Source organism: Argentina silus (assembly GCF_951799395.1).
Source record: "Argentina silus genome assembly, chromosome: 1".
Taxonomy (NCBI): domain Eukaryota; kingdom Metazoa; phylum Chordata; class Actinopteri; order Argentiniformes; family Argentinidae; genus Argentina; species Argentina silus.
This window is the reverse complement of record NC_139655.1, coordinates 19,021,190-19,033,936: the sequence shown is the minus strand read 5'-3', so window position 1 is coordinate 19,033,936 and position 12,747 is coordinate 19,021,190. Positions and strand designations below refer to the sequence as shown.

Sequence of the window (12,747 nt, the reverse complement as noted above, 5' to 3'; positions counted from 1 at the left end):
AAAGTGTCCAGTAAACAATGAATATATAACACTGTAGATGGGAAATGGAATTCTAATCATTGACAATCTGCATTGTAATAAACATTGATATGTGATATGGGCTGTATTTTTTATTTGATTTGTTTCTATTTATAGAAATATTATTGTGTATGTGTGCTTGTACACATCACCAGCAGACACCAGAGCCTGTTGGGGTATGACATGTTGCCTCCATATAGTTTACCACCCTTCAAACAGGTTTGTTCACCTGGCTCGAAGCACCGGGCTTAGAGCACTAGCTGGCCGAGATACACACATTTAATCTCTCCAGTCCTCATCTCTCCCGCAGTCACTCTTATTAAGGCCTGACAAAAATCCTGCTGGGTAATTTCTCTTGTAATTGGTCACTTGTTATATCAAATTGTCTTCAGTGTGTCTGTTGGAGAGAGACAGTGTGTATGTGAGAGACACAGCGAAAGAGAGCAGAGTCTCCATAAGACAGCCTCGCCATGGGGGTTGATAGAACCTAAATGGCTCCAACATGTAGGATGATTGCAGTAAGAGAACAGTTATGGACAATCACCATTTTCAGATCACTCTCACACTCATAGACTTGCTCTTTAACGATGGATCGTCGTCGAGTGCATCGAGTACTCCCTCAGAAGAAAAAAGGAACATGCCTACAGTTACATACTAAATGATGAGGGAAGTGGTAGAAGGGGAAGTGACACATAGGTTAAGCACTTTAGTCATAATTAAGACTCCAGGCATCCTTACGGGCATCCTGTAGTGTGAGAGCCAGCTTCCACCTCTCTGAAAGAGCCACACCGTGCAGTTTGAATCCCAGCGTAGGGTGTTTTTGTGTAGATATAGTAATGTAATCATAGAACTCTGCTGGTGGCCTACTATGTATAAAGATGAATGGATATTGCTATGGCAGTTCATATCTATGAGCAAATGTGAAAAGATTAAATACTGTGAATGAAAAGAAGGTAAACCTTTAATTTTTGATTTGGCATTGTTACAATGATTGTGTAGACGTTTTTAGGGAAATGTTAAGTATTTTGTCATTGTGTTTATGCATGTGTTTGTGTGTGTGTATGTGTGCGTTTCTGTGTGTGTGTGTGTGTGTGTGTGTGTGTGTGTGTGTGTGTGTGTGTGTGTGTGCCTGCATGCCTGCCTTGGCTTGCTCTGTCTTTCCCATGTGCATTCTGGCCTTGAGGTGGCATAAGCTTGCCCACTGACTGTCCCTCCTCCATCTGGCCTTTCTACTGGCAGCCTGTAGGAGGCACTGACCCTCTGCTTCACACAATCTGTGTGTGTGTGTGTGTGTGTGTGTGTGTGTGTGTGTGTGTGTGTGTGTGTGTGTGTGTGTGTGTGTGTGTGTGTGTGTGTGTGTGTGTGTGTGTGTGTGTGTGTGTGTGTGTGTGTGTGTGTGTGTGTGTGTGTGTGTGTGTGTGTGTGTGTGTGTGTGTGCCAGACCCAATTAACCTACTCAAGTACAGAACTAAGCTGAGCATGGGCACTGTGCTCAAAAAAAGCGTGGATAGCACTGTACAAGCCATCATTAACAAAAAGCACTGGTGACATGTAGTGGAGGGTGTTGCATGGCATCATTGCGGTAAATGCTTTCGTTGTGATATCAACATGAAAGTACAAGTAATAATTAACATTATTAAAGGGGAATCCACTAATATATTAGGCATCAGATTATTCTCCTCTAGAAATCTTGTTATTTATTTTTAGTTTATATATTATATATTATATTTAATTTTTTTTATTCGCCAACATTTGTAAAAAAAATAAAATACAAATAAATTTAAAAAAACTTTTTCATGGGTGTATAGCACTTTTTCATGATCTGGTGGGTTAGGGTTAGGGTCAGAGGTTTCATATTTCAAAAGGATGCTTTTACTACCTCCTGTGGTGATTGACTGCAGTCTTACAATAATTATTAAGGATTTATGCCACTTGCAAAATTCAAGGTGAAGAGTTACATAGAGGCCTTATAGGACCTACTCCGAAATAAGTCATTTTAGTTGTTATGCTTGATCTTTGGTAGGTATTTGATAAACCTTTTTTTAATGACTTAACACATTCCTTTTTACAATATACAAGAGTGATAATAAAACAATTTTCTTTAAAACAAAAAATCTAATCAGCATGCAAAAAAACCAGGGCATCCATGACTATAAACCTAAACTTCTAGCTAAAGACTCTATGTAACCAAATTAGTGTTGTGAGCATATTTACAGTGAAATAACTAGTTATTAAAAACATTAATACTCATATACAGTACATACATATCTAATCTAATTGACTGTACTAGTAGCTCATTACGCACAGTTTATTTGAATTTGAGTTGTTTGTATCTTAATTCTGACTACACCCTAAATACTACAAGCCAAGAGTATGTCATCTTAGCTGTATGATTATTTCTGAAATTCCACAGTGAACATGAATATTAAGCCTTATTGTCTCTTCAGGTTCCATGGGAGCCCTTAAATTGGTTACCTACAGTCCACCCCCCCCCTCTCTCTCTCTAAAGTGACTCGGGAGGCCATTGCTGCTGCATGAGTGGTCTGAGGCGCTCGTTCATTTACCAGCATTTTCAGGTGCTTTGATATAGCCTAGTTGTAGTGGTTTGTTGACAATGTGCATGTAGCCTAGTTCTTGCGCCCCCAAACCAAAAGTAAACACACCATCAGTATATTTCTAATCTTTGAAGCATCAACTCCTCTCTATAGGCCTACATTGAGAGAATTTGCTGCGTATCCGCCTCCCAGCCCCACTTGCATCATTTAAATGGAGATTCTGACTTAAATGAGACCAGTGTATTTCCAATTTAAATCTTGTTGCTGGGGAAACTGAGCACAAGGAGTCTGGCATGTGTGCAATTCAGACACACATATGTGTTACTAATATCATCTCCATACAATGTATACAATGTATTTATGAAGACCTTGAGCTGAGTCCTTTGAAATCCAGGCAGTGAAATGAAACAGCAGATTTTTCACAGCAAACAATGCGGTCAAACTCCTTTCATGTACATTATATCACGCTGTACTGTAGCTCCATGCAGAATGTTTTCTTAAGATGTGATTCCCACAAGGAATATGGTCAAATTATGAAATTTTCTCCGCATTGCAGGATTAATGCCTAAAGTTTTACAGACTCATCTCTCAAATTTACAGAACATGCAAGTGAACAGGAAAGTCATATAAGATTTCAAATTCACATCACAAAATCAATAGGGTAAAAAAGGATAAAGTTTGGGTCAAATAACTGGTAATATCACTTTCCATCAACATTAGTAGTTCAAATGCCTGACCATAGTGTTGGTTTAAAACACACATATCTCTGCTGACAGTATACCCGGCCAGCTATTTTAGTTTGCTTGTTTGGTGAATCATCCTTTGCCTGGAGTGGAGTGGTGCACTTTTGTAATGGCAGAAGGTACTCATCCCCTGGGGGAAGAGAGGAGGAAAACTGGACAGATAAACCAGGATCTTATTAAACCGTTTTCTCAGAGCCGGGGGCTTAGGCTCTGTTTGGTTCACCTACATACACATCAACCTAAATGCCCCAAAATCCCAGAATTTATTTCACAGACATAAAACAGTTTTGATTAGCTCATTCAGAAAACTACTTTGAGGCCTGGCTGCTTCAAAAGAGATGTTATAGTCCAATCAGACATTGGTGTAGAAAATCAGAGCATTGCAAAAAAGTCAAAATTGTGGATGTTTAGATGTCCTAAATGTATATGATACTTTAGTCACTTATTTTTTCACTTTCAAACTAAATGGAAGGGTTTTAAACTATGGGGCTTCTAAATCAAAGGCTCCAATGTGAGATGTGAAATCACCCATCACGCTGTCTATTAGGCCTAAGTCTAGCAACCAACTTCAAAGCAAGTTGAGTCTATGACCTAAAAGGCACTCTCGATATTACTCAGCCTAACAAAAATAGAATGATGAGAGGTGAGAACTCTTTACTGTGTGAGGCCGCTGCCACTGTTCTTCTCTCCCTCTGGTCAGGTGACCTCAGCTCAACTTGTATTGATCCCATCTCGGCCCTCACCTCTCGCTCCATGCTGGTCCATTGTGCTCCTCCATTATCTCTAGCCAGCAGCCACTGAGGGATCAGTCAGGCCTTAAGGCCGTCTCAGTCATGGAGATGTGGAGGGGTCTGGAACAGAGATAACCTCCTTACAGGACAGAGTGGCTGTCTGTTTTTCACCATTAATTCCTTCCCAAATGAAACCACATTCTGGGACAGTAAACTCATTTTGCCTCCCCATGGTCAACTACAGACCCAATTCCTCCATGAAAACTTTCCAGAAGAGACACCAAATAGTGAGCGTTAAGAATGATAGCACCATTGAGATCAAATGGAATTGAGCAGTGCTCTGAAAGAGGTACAACACTCTTAGGATTTTGGGAAAGTGCCAGAGCTAGAAGTAGCATTTTCATTAGCTATAGGTTGAGAACTACAAAGATACTGTCCACGGAGCTGTAGCTTTCTAGAATCTTCTGCCAGTTTGAATATTGTCTTTCGACTGCCTATTCAAAGCTTTGGGAGAACAACCCATCCATTACATCTCAAAGGATTGTGAGCATTCTGAATGTTTGTGCTGATTCCATATCTCTACTGGCACATTTGTTTGGGTCTGCAGCTCTTGAGTCATGCTGAGTTGGACGTGAGCGGGTTGCTACTCCTACTTCAAAGTGGAGGGGAGGAACGGAGGCGGTGAGGGAGGATGAGATGATGAGGGGAGGAGAAGGAACCGACTTACACCACAAGGCTGAGCTGGATGTCAGAAGTACCAGAATGCAGACAGAGACTCAACCAACTCTCAGTCCAAGAAAATGTTATGCCTCAATGGCTCCCAAACCTGAAATGAAACCCCCTGATTACTTGTTAAAACAGATAGCACTTCAAAACACTGCACATGTCCTTTGACACCTTTAAGGTGATGCTGGGTAGTCCTGCTGAGGGGATGTAAGTCATACAGATGAAGAAGAGTATGATTTGGAGCTTAAGATATAGTGTGAAAGAGAATGATTATTATTAAAAATATATATATTGTCGAAAACGTTATCATCCCGGGGAATAAAGCATTTTTTGCCTGTTATTTGAGAACTAGATTTGTACCCAAGGATATGTTGGATCTCAGGAGGATATAAGACCAATTTGATTAAAAGATTCAAATCAAATCATGCAAGCTCTCCCCCTCTCTCTGTGTGTATTACCTTACCTGGTATTTACCAAACTATTTGGTATCAATGGATACTTTCTGCTATTTAATTCTAACCTTAACCCTCACACTGTTAATTAATCTCAATGAAACCAAAGTATAACTAATATGCAATTATTAGGTGTTTACTGTTTGTAAGTATACATCTGGTCAATTAAAATAAAACATTACCAAAAGCTTTTTCAGTTTCTTGGTTTCCTTAATTGCCTCTTAATGAATCAGGGTAAATGTGCACAGCACACATGTTTAGCCATAAACTATCTACATCATCCACAAACAGAAAAACATGGAAAAAAGACCTGCAAGACGACTTCTTGAGTGTGAACCCAACACTGGGCTTGGTGAGTCAGAGATAAGGCATGGGGAGAAAATCATTATTGAGAGAGGGAATTGAAGCTTAGAGAGAGAGGGGGGAGAAAGAACACACAGAGAGGAAGAGAGAAGAGAGGCAGAGAGAAGTGTAAACTGTGAAAGGCAGACACAACAGTGTAGGAGAAGAGGAGGAGAGAGATAGAGTGGTAAGCTGCCCCAGCCTCATCCTGTGGCTGCCAGTGGCTGAGTGGAGAGGAAATAATCAACCTGCACAGTTCACAAAGAAGGGGGAAGGGTGAGAGAGAGAGAGAGAGAGAGAGAGAGAGAGAGAGAGAGAGAGAGAGAGTAAGGGGGAAGGAGGGGAAAAGAGAGAAAGGGGGAAGGGGAGGAAGAGAAAGCGAGAGGGTGAGAGAGATACAAGTGACAAAAATACCCACTGATGTGCTGAAAGGGAAAGAGAGAGAGAGAGATGAGGTAGTAAAGACTCATGGGATGGAGAGTGACTGAGTGAGAGTGAAACGGAACGAGAGAGACAGGGAGCGTGATAGGAGAGTGTGTGAGCGTGCAAGCCAAGAAATCCAGAGAGGGAGAGAGAGAGAGAGCACAGTAGAAATCAGCAGCACTAAGAAACAGAGAGTGCTGTGGATGAGTGGATGCAAAAGGATAGCGCATAATGGCCAGAGAGAGAGAAGAGATACAGCTCTCTGCAGATTCTCCCCCCTCTTAAAGAAGAGGGAGAACCAAAAAAACGAGGAGAGGAGTTTTTTCTCTCTTTTCCTACTACACCACTGATTGGGATGGGACTCCAATAGTCACCTCTACCTGGACACGGTAAGTCCTTCCTTCCTATGCTCAGAAACGCAGCACAGGGGATGAAAGGTATTCAATTAACACTTATCTAATCTCTTAAAAATAGGTCTTGTCTTTTATCAAATCCTAATGTGGTTTTCTGTGTTATAATATCTGAATTAACTGATTTAATCGTATTCAACATTGTGCACAAAGATGCATTCATTTAGTCTAAACATGCCTGTAAAATGCATGGCAAAGCTCAGCTTTCCATGTGATCTTATATCATTTAACGTTATGACATCTGAAGTCAAACTGGGGCAATAGCTACAATCAATCATTTGAATCAGATACATCTGTTGGTAATGACATGTTGTGAGTGGTCAAGGCTAGTGCCTGCTACATCCAGTACTGCCAGGCACAAATACAGATTATGCTGTCCACAGTCACATCGGTCCCTGGTCTGTCCACAGTTGTTTGGACTTTTAGCGTGCCACTGCTTCTTGGAACAGGTTATGCCTGCTTCAAACAGTGTTCCCTTCTGCCTGTCATCATATGAGCCTCCCACATTGTTATAGGCTGGGTGAGAAAGAAAATTGTTTATTTATTGGAATTAATTATTCAAAACATGACTTTAAATGATTCAGAAAATGTTTACATCCTCCAAAAAAAATTGTTTTTCATTGGTGGAGGGGGATGGGAGAGAGAGAGAGAGAGAGAGAGAGAGAGAGAGAGAGAGAGAGGGGTTAAAATGTTAAAATGACCCTGAGGGCTGACAGCATTGACAGCTATTTGTATTGGAGCATTTTATCTTTGCTACATGCTCCTAGTACACTTAACCATAAAAAGCCATCTGTAAATGATTGAATAATTGATTACTTAAAGTTATTGATTTATATGGTAAATGCTCTGGAACATACAGAGTGATCCATATTGCATGCATCCTTGTGGGGGTCAATTTCCCACGCAGATCCTTGAAATTATTATGCACTAGCCCACACATTTACAGAAGAATGACCACATTATATATTCATCTTATAAATAAACCCTGCAGGAGTTGATTCCAGATGCAAGACGGATGCTTCTGAATGTGAGTTTGGAAATAGTCATGTTAGAGTCAGTGGATTTTGTCATGTAATTGCGAGCCTGATGTGGTGTACAAGTAGGTCTGTGATAGTGATACTGTGGCGTCTGGAACTAGGCACTATGGCACTAATACAGCACATTGTGATTTGTGGACAGCAACTCAAATAGCCAGACCAGACCCCTGCCACTTTTTATCTGACAGCCCATCTCTCTGTGTCCTACAAAAACTTACCTTATATCTATGATATATGGTTTGTGAGCACGTTCTTTTTGCAGACCATGATTTAATGGACAACCATTCTATTTGCCTAAATACTGTACATAGCATATCTACGAGCCGCAAGGCATGAAATTAATGCAATGTAAATAGCCCACAACATAGATGCATTGATGAAAGAAATACAAAGTACTTCAAAAGGTTACTGTTGGTTATTCATACTTTGCAGAGAGCAATTTAAACTCGGCTCTCAAGTTGTTAGAATCCATACCCTTGATGTGCAACAAACTGATAATAATAATTGCAGTAAAGATAATGGGATGAATACAGTATACCGCTAAGAGACCAGCATCAAAGACTGAGATTGTCTGTTGTGCTGTATTGTCTGTATTCTCTATCTTTCTTGTCATTAGCTAATTGGAGTAAAACATAGAGATAGAACAGTTCTATATATATATGGTAAAACATCTCTTTCAGATAGGATGACAATATGCTCTCCCTGTAATGTTCAATGTCTTAGAACGATGCACTCAGCCATGAGATGAAGGAGAGAATCACAAGTCCTTATCAAGTTCCTGATAGCCAACACCCTCCATTTTGTCTTCATACACTCACGTCCATGTAGGCACACACACACACACACACACACACACACACACACACACACACACACACACACACACACACACACAATACATAATATATACTTTAAGAGAGACTGGCTGAACCTTTTTCTATATTTAATCAAAGCACTTTCCTGTAATGGGAAATGCAGATATAACATACATTATGAAATTAGAAGAGCCACAGGCTTTCAGCAGCAGCCACTGTACAGTACCAGTATGTGCATACAAATGTAAGAAGGTCCTGTCGAAGGTACTTCCTCACGGTTAATTTTCCCACTAGTTTGTCATCCACCACATGATTATGAAAATAATGGAAACATTTTGAAGGACCAATTTCCACCCTCTACTGTGACACTGCTAGGAACCAATTTGGTGCTGCAAGTGGTCAGACAAATTATTATTTTAAGTAAGTATTGAGTCATTAAAGCAAGAGATATGGCCTTTTGAGGTCATTGATTTTTCCACAGAAAAAAAATTATTATGCAGGAACTGTAGGCAAATGTGCCTTTAAGGTATGGTAATGATTTCAGGAGCGAGAGAGGACCGTGCACAGTGGAGCAGCTTACCAAAAAGACCTTATCATACCATTCAAAATCACATTAAGTGGTAGGAAAAGTATCATTCAATTCACTTATTTATAATTTCTAAGCCATATAATTGATATTACTCAGATGCTCAGTATGGACACTTTCTTTCTATCACAAACGTTTCCATGCAACATTTGTAAATGTGCTGTCGATGAGGAGATCAAATAACCAAATCATGCCTTGCAAATGAATCATTTATGAGAGAGAACAACACATCACATTGCTATCCAACTCAAAGGGGGTCATTTTAGTGCACTCCAGCAGTGGACACACAATCAGAGATCTTTGGGAGTGACTTTGCAGCTTGTTACCCTGTTAGTAAAGATGGATTGAAGTTCCAATGTCATGAGGAGCATTGCTCAGCTCATTGGAGAGAAAAGTAAACACAAAGAAATAGGGGAGGCCAAGAGAATTAGTGATTAAAGGATCAGTGAGTAAGAAAGAGAAAGGCAGGAAAAGAGTTAGGTGAATTAGGTGTGATGGAGAGGGGGGAGTTATATACAGTAGAACCAGTGGAGGCTGGGGGAGCTAGAAATCATTGTAGGCTGGGAGAGGTAGAAAACGGGCTTAATGTAATGCATGAAATGGAATAAGGAATGGTATCAAACCATTCCTCATTCCATTCCATGCATCACAATGAGCCCGTCCTCCGATTTCTACCTCCACCAGCCTCCACTACCTCCACCAGCCTCTCTATGGAGAGTTCAGGGTGTGAGAGCTTTGTGGAGAGCCAATCAGGGCAGAAAGGCAGGGAGAGAGACAGACAAAGAGAGACAGACAAAGTGGGAGAGAGACATTAACATGCTGATGCCAGACAGAGTGGTCTTCAGAGTGACCTTTCTCTCGGCCTGTCCACTGTGTGTGGTGATGTGATGACAGTGGGCTGAGTCTAATAGCTCCACTGAACACTGAGAGAGTGTTGCATCCTACTGTGGTGCATCCTAATGCAGAGTGACACACACACACACACACACACACACACACACACACACACAGACACACATACAGCGCACTGTGTTTTAAGTGGAGAATGGACTGGCAACCAGAGATAGATATGATCAAGGCTAATATTATCTTTCCCGCCAGAAGGAAAATGAAAGCAGAGGTCCTGTCGTGTCTGTGTGAATATGGAAACTGAATAGAAAACTGATTAAACTCTCTTGCTGTCTCTGTCCCTCACCCCCTTCCATTTTCCCTCACATCCTCTCCCACTCGATGACACAGCATGCATACTGCCACTATAGTGCACTGTGACTCCACCATTCCCAGTAGAAAGGGGTTTCCCTAACAGATCACCAGGGGGCTCTAGTTTCTAGTTCTAGCTGTCTTTTTTCTACTCTATGCTTTCTGATTGATCTCCTGTCCTGTCTGTCTACCATCTGTGAGAAGATATGAGAAGATATGATAAAGATCAGCAATATCACAACCCACAATGCTTGTACGCTTTCTTATCTCTACTGCTCTGCCTCTGCCCCTCTCTCTCTCTCTCTCTCTCTCTTTTTCAGTTATAATAATAATTTTAAAATGCATGTGAAAAATTGAGGAGAACAATTGGTTCAATAATTTATATTGACTCACATGATAGCTTCCTCTTAGAGCAGAGCTCCTTTGATGTTTTGCTTGGATTTCCTTGAGAGAAAAGGAGAGTAATTTCTGGTTTTGTTTTCTTACAGGCTTCCTGGATTCAGCTCAAAGAACGTGGGAGTGTAATTTATGCTGGGAAGGAGCTCAAAAGCCAGTGATTTCCTTGTACTTATTCAGCAATGTAATGACAGAATGACCACCCATGAGCAACACCCAACGCTACCCCTACCACAGACTTATCATGAAGAGTGTGTCATTCAGCCAGCTGGATAGAAAACTCACATCCAGACTAAATACAGTGTTACGGGACATTCTAATCAACAGAAGGAATGTTCTCTCTGAGGCAGTTTCATGTGTCTGAGTGATACCCAACAGCCTCGCCCTGTTTTAAATCAAAACTCCTCAGAGAAACCTGCAACAGATGGGTAATAAGATGTGCGTTTATTTGTGAATGAATATGGAATGTTATGCATTTCACTGCCAAGAATTCCGTAGATGAGGGCGTTGCAGTCTCCGGACACAAATTGCTTCAGTGCCCTCGTCTGGGAAGAAAAAAAACTCCAAGGCTGGCTTTGAAATGAAGAAATCCATGAGAGAGCCATATGAACAGCGAGAGACTCAAGGACTCTGATTTAGTTTAAATGAACACTCTCACTGTCACATGTGGAGTGTGAAAGAAGAAACTAACACTTTGCCAACGTTCATTCTCTCTGAGTGGCCCCACATTCAATACATGAGGATCTCCTCTGCTCTATTCCTCCTTTTTGACCCATTTTTGAAAGGAGTGTAACAGACACCAATCAAACTTTAGCGTTACTACAGTAGCTATCAGTAGCTATAATTAAGCTAACCTTTATATCATTGAGTCAGCTAAGAGCAGAGGAAGTATACTGTGTTCTATAGTGAGTAACTAACCGACTTAACTAACCCTAACCCTAACCCTAACAGCAGGTATGGCAGATATGGCAGCCAACAGGACCCATGATGACCCGTCCTCCCCGACGGGTTTCCCCTACAACTCCAGCCTGGACTATGAAGACTATGAACAGGAGCCAGACGCCAGTAAGATCATCATCCCCTCCATCTACGCCCTGGTATGCTGTGTGGGCCTGACGGGCAATGCTATGGTCATCTACGTCATCCTCAAATACGCCAAGATGAAAACAGCTACTAATATCTACATCCTCAACCTGGCCATTGCAGATGAGCTCTTCATGCTGAGCGTTCCCTTCCTGGCCACCTCGGCGGCGGTGCGCCATTGGCCCTTCGGTTCGCTCATGTGCCGTCTGGTCCTCAGCGTGGACGGCATCAACATGTTCACTTCCATATTCTGCCTGACCGTGCTGAGTGTGGACCGCTACGTGGCAGTGGTGCACCCCATCAAGGCCGCGCGCTACCGCAGGCCGACTGTGGCCAAGGTGGTCAATGTGTGTGTGTGGGTGTTCTCGCTCCTGGTAATCCTTCCCATTATCATCTTCGCTGACACAGTCCCGGCGCAGGACGGTGGCGTGGATTGTAACTTCCTGTGGCCAGAGGCAGCATGGTCAGAGGCGTTTGTGGTTTACACCTTCCTGTTAGGGTTCCTGTTGCCCGTGGGGGCGATCTGTCTGTGCTACTGTTTGATGGTGGCGCGCATGCGGGCGGTGGGGCTGAAAGCAGGCTGGCTGCAGCGCCGACGCTCGGAGAAGAAGATCACACGGATGGTTCTCCTTATAGTGGCGGTCTTTGTGCTCTGCTGGATGCCCTTCTACATCGTCCAGCTGATCAGCGTATTCCACCGCCCACCCGACCCCATGGTTACCCAGCTCTTCGTCATCCTCAGCTATGTCAACAGCGGTGCCAACCCCATCCTCTACGGCTTTGTGTCTGACAACTTCCGGCGGTCCTTCCAGCGGATTGTGTGTTTCCGCTGGTTGGAGTCAGGGCTGGACGGGGAGCAGGTTGACTACTGTGCAGTGGCTCTGAAGAGACAGACCACCTGCAGAGGACAGCCAGACTTCCCCAAGGAGTGCCTGGCCTCAGACATGGTGTTCCGCAACGGGACATGTACTTCCCGCACCACCACACTGTGAGGGAGAGAAAGAGAGAGAGAGAGAGGGAGAGAGTGAGAGACACTACGCTGTGAGTGGGATTGGACAGTAGGCACCAACTGAATGAGGGAACCCAGGTTTTTGGAGTGAAGTGAATGTTAGCTGTTTACTTCTCCCAAGTGTGATCCTTATGAGCTACCTATATGAGCTATATTTTCCCCACTGGATGAATAGTATAATTCAGCTATATAGCACAGGAGAATATTAGCGAGAATAGGAG

At 42.4% G+C, this 12,747-nt stretch overlaps 1 protein-coding gene across 1 annotated transcript; it reads left to right on the top strand.

Moving 5' to 3' along the window:
• Window positions 1–11,399: 11,399 nt before the first annotated feature.
• Window positions 11,400–12,509, top strand: sstr1b (somatostatin receptor 1b; the record flags this gene model as incomplete). The annotated part of the gene is made up of 1 exon (XM_083676325.1): window positions 11,400–12,509. One exon carries the CDS (start codon window positions 11,400–11,402, stop codon window positions 12,507–12,509), a length of 1,110 nt encoding a protein of 369 aa, XP_083532451.1.
• Between the last annotated feature and the right edge of the window lie 238 nt (window positions 12,510–12,747).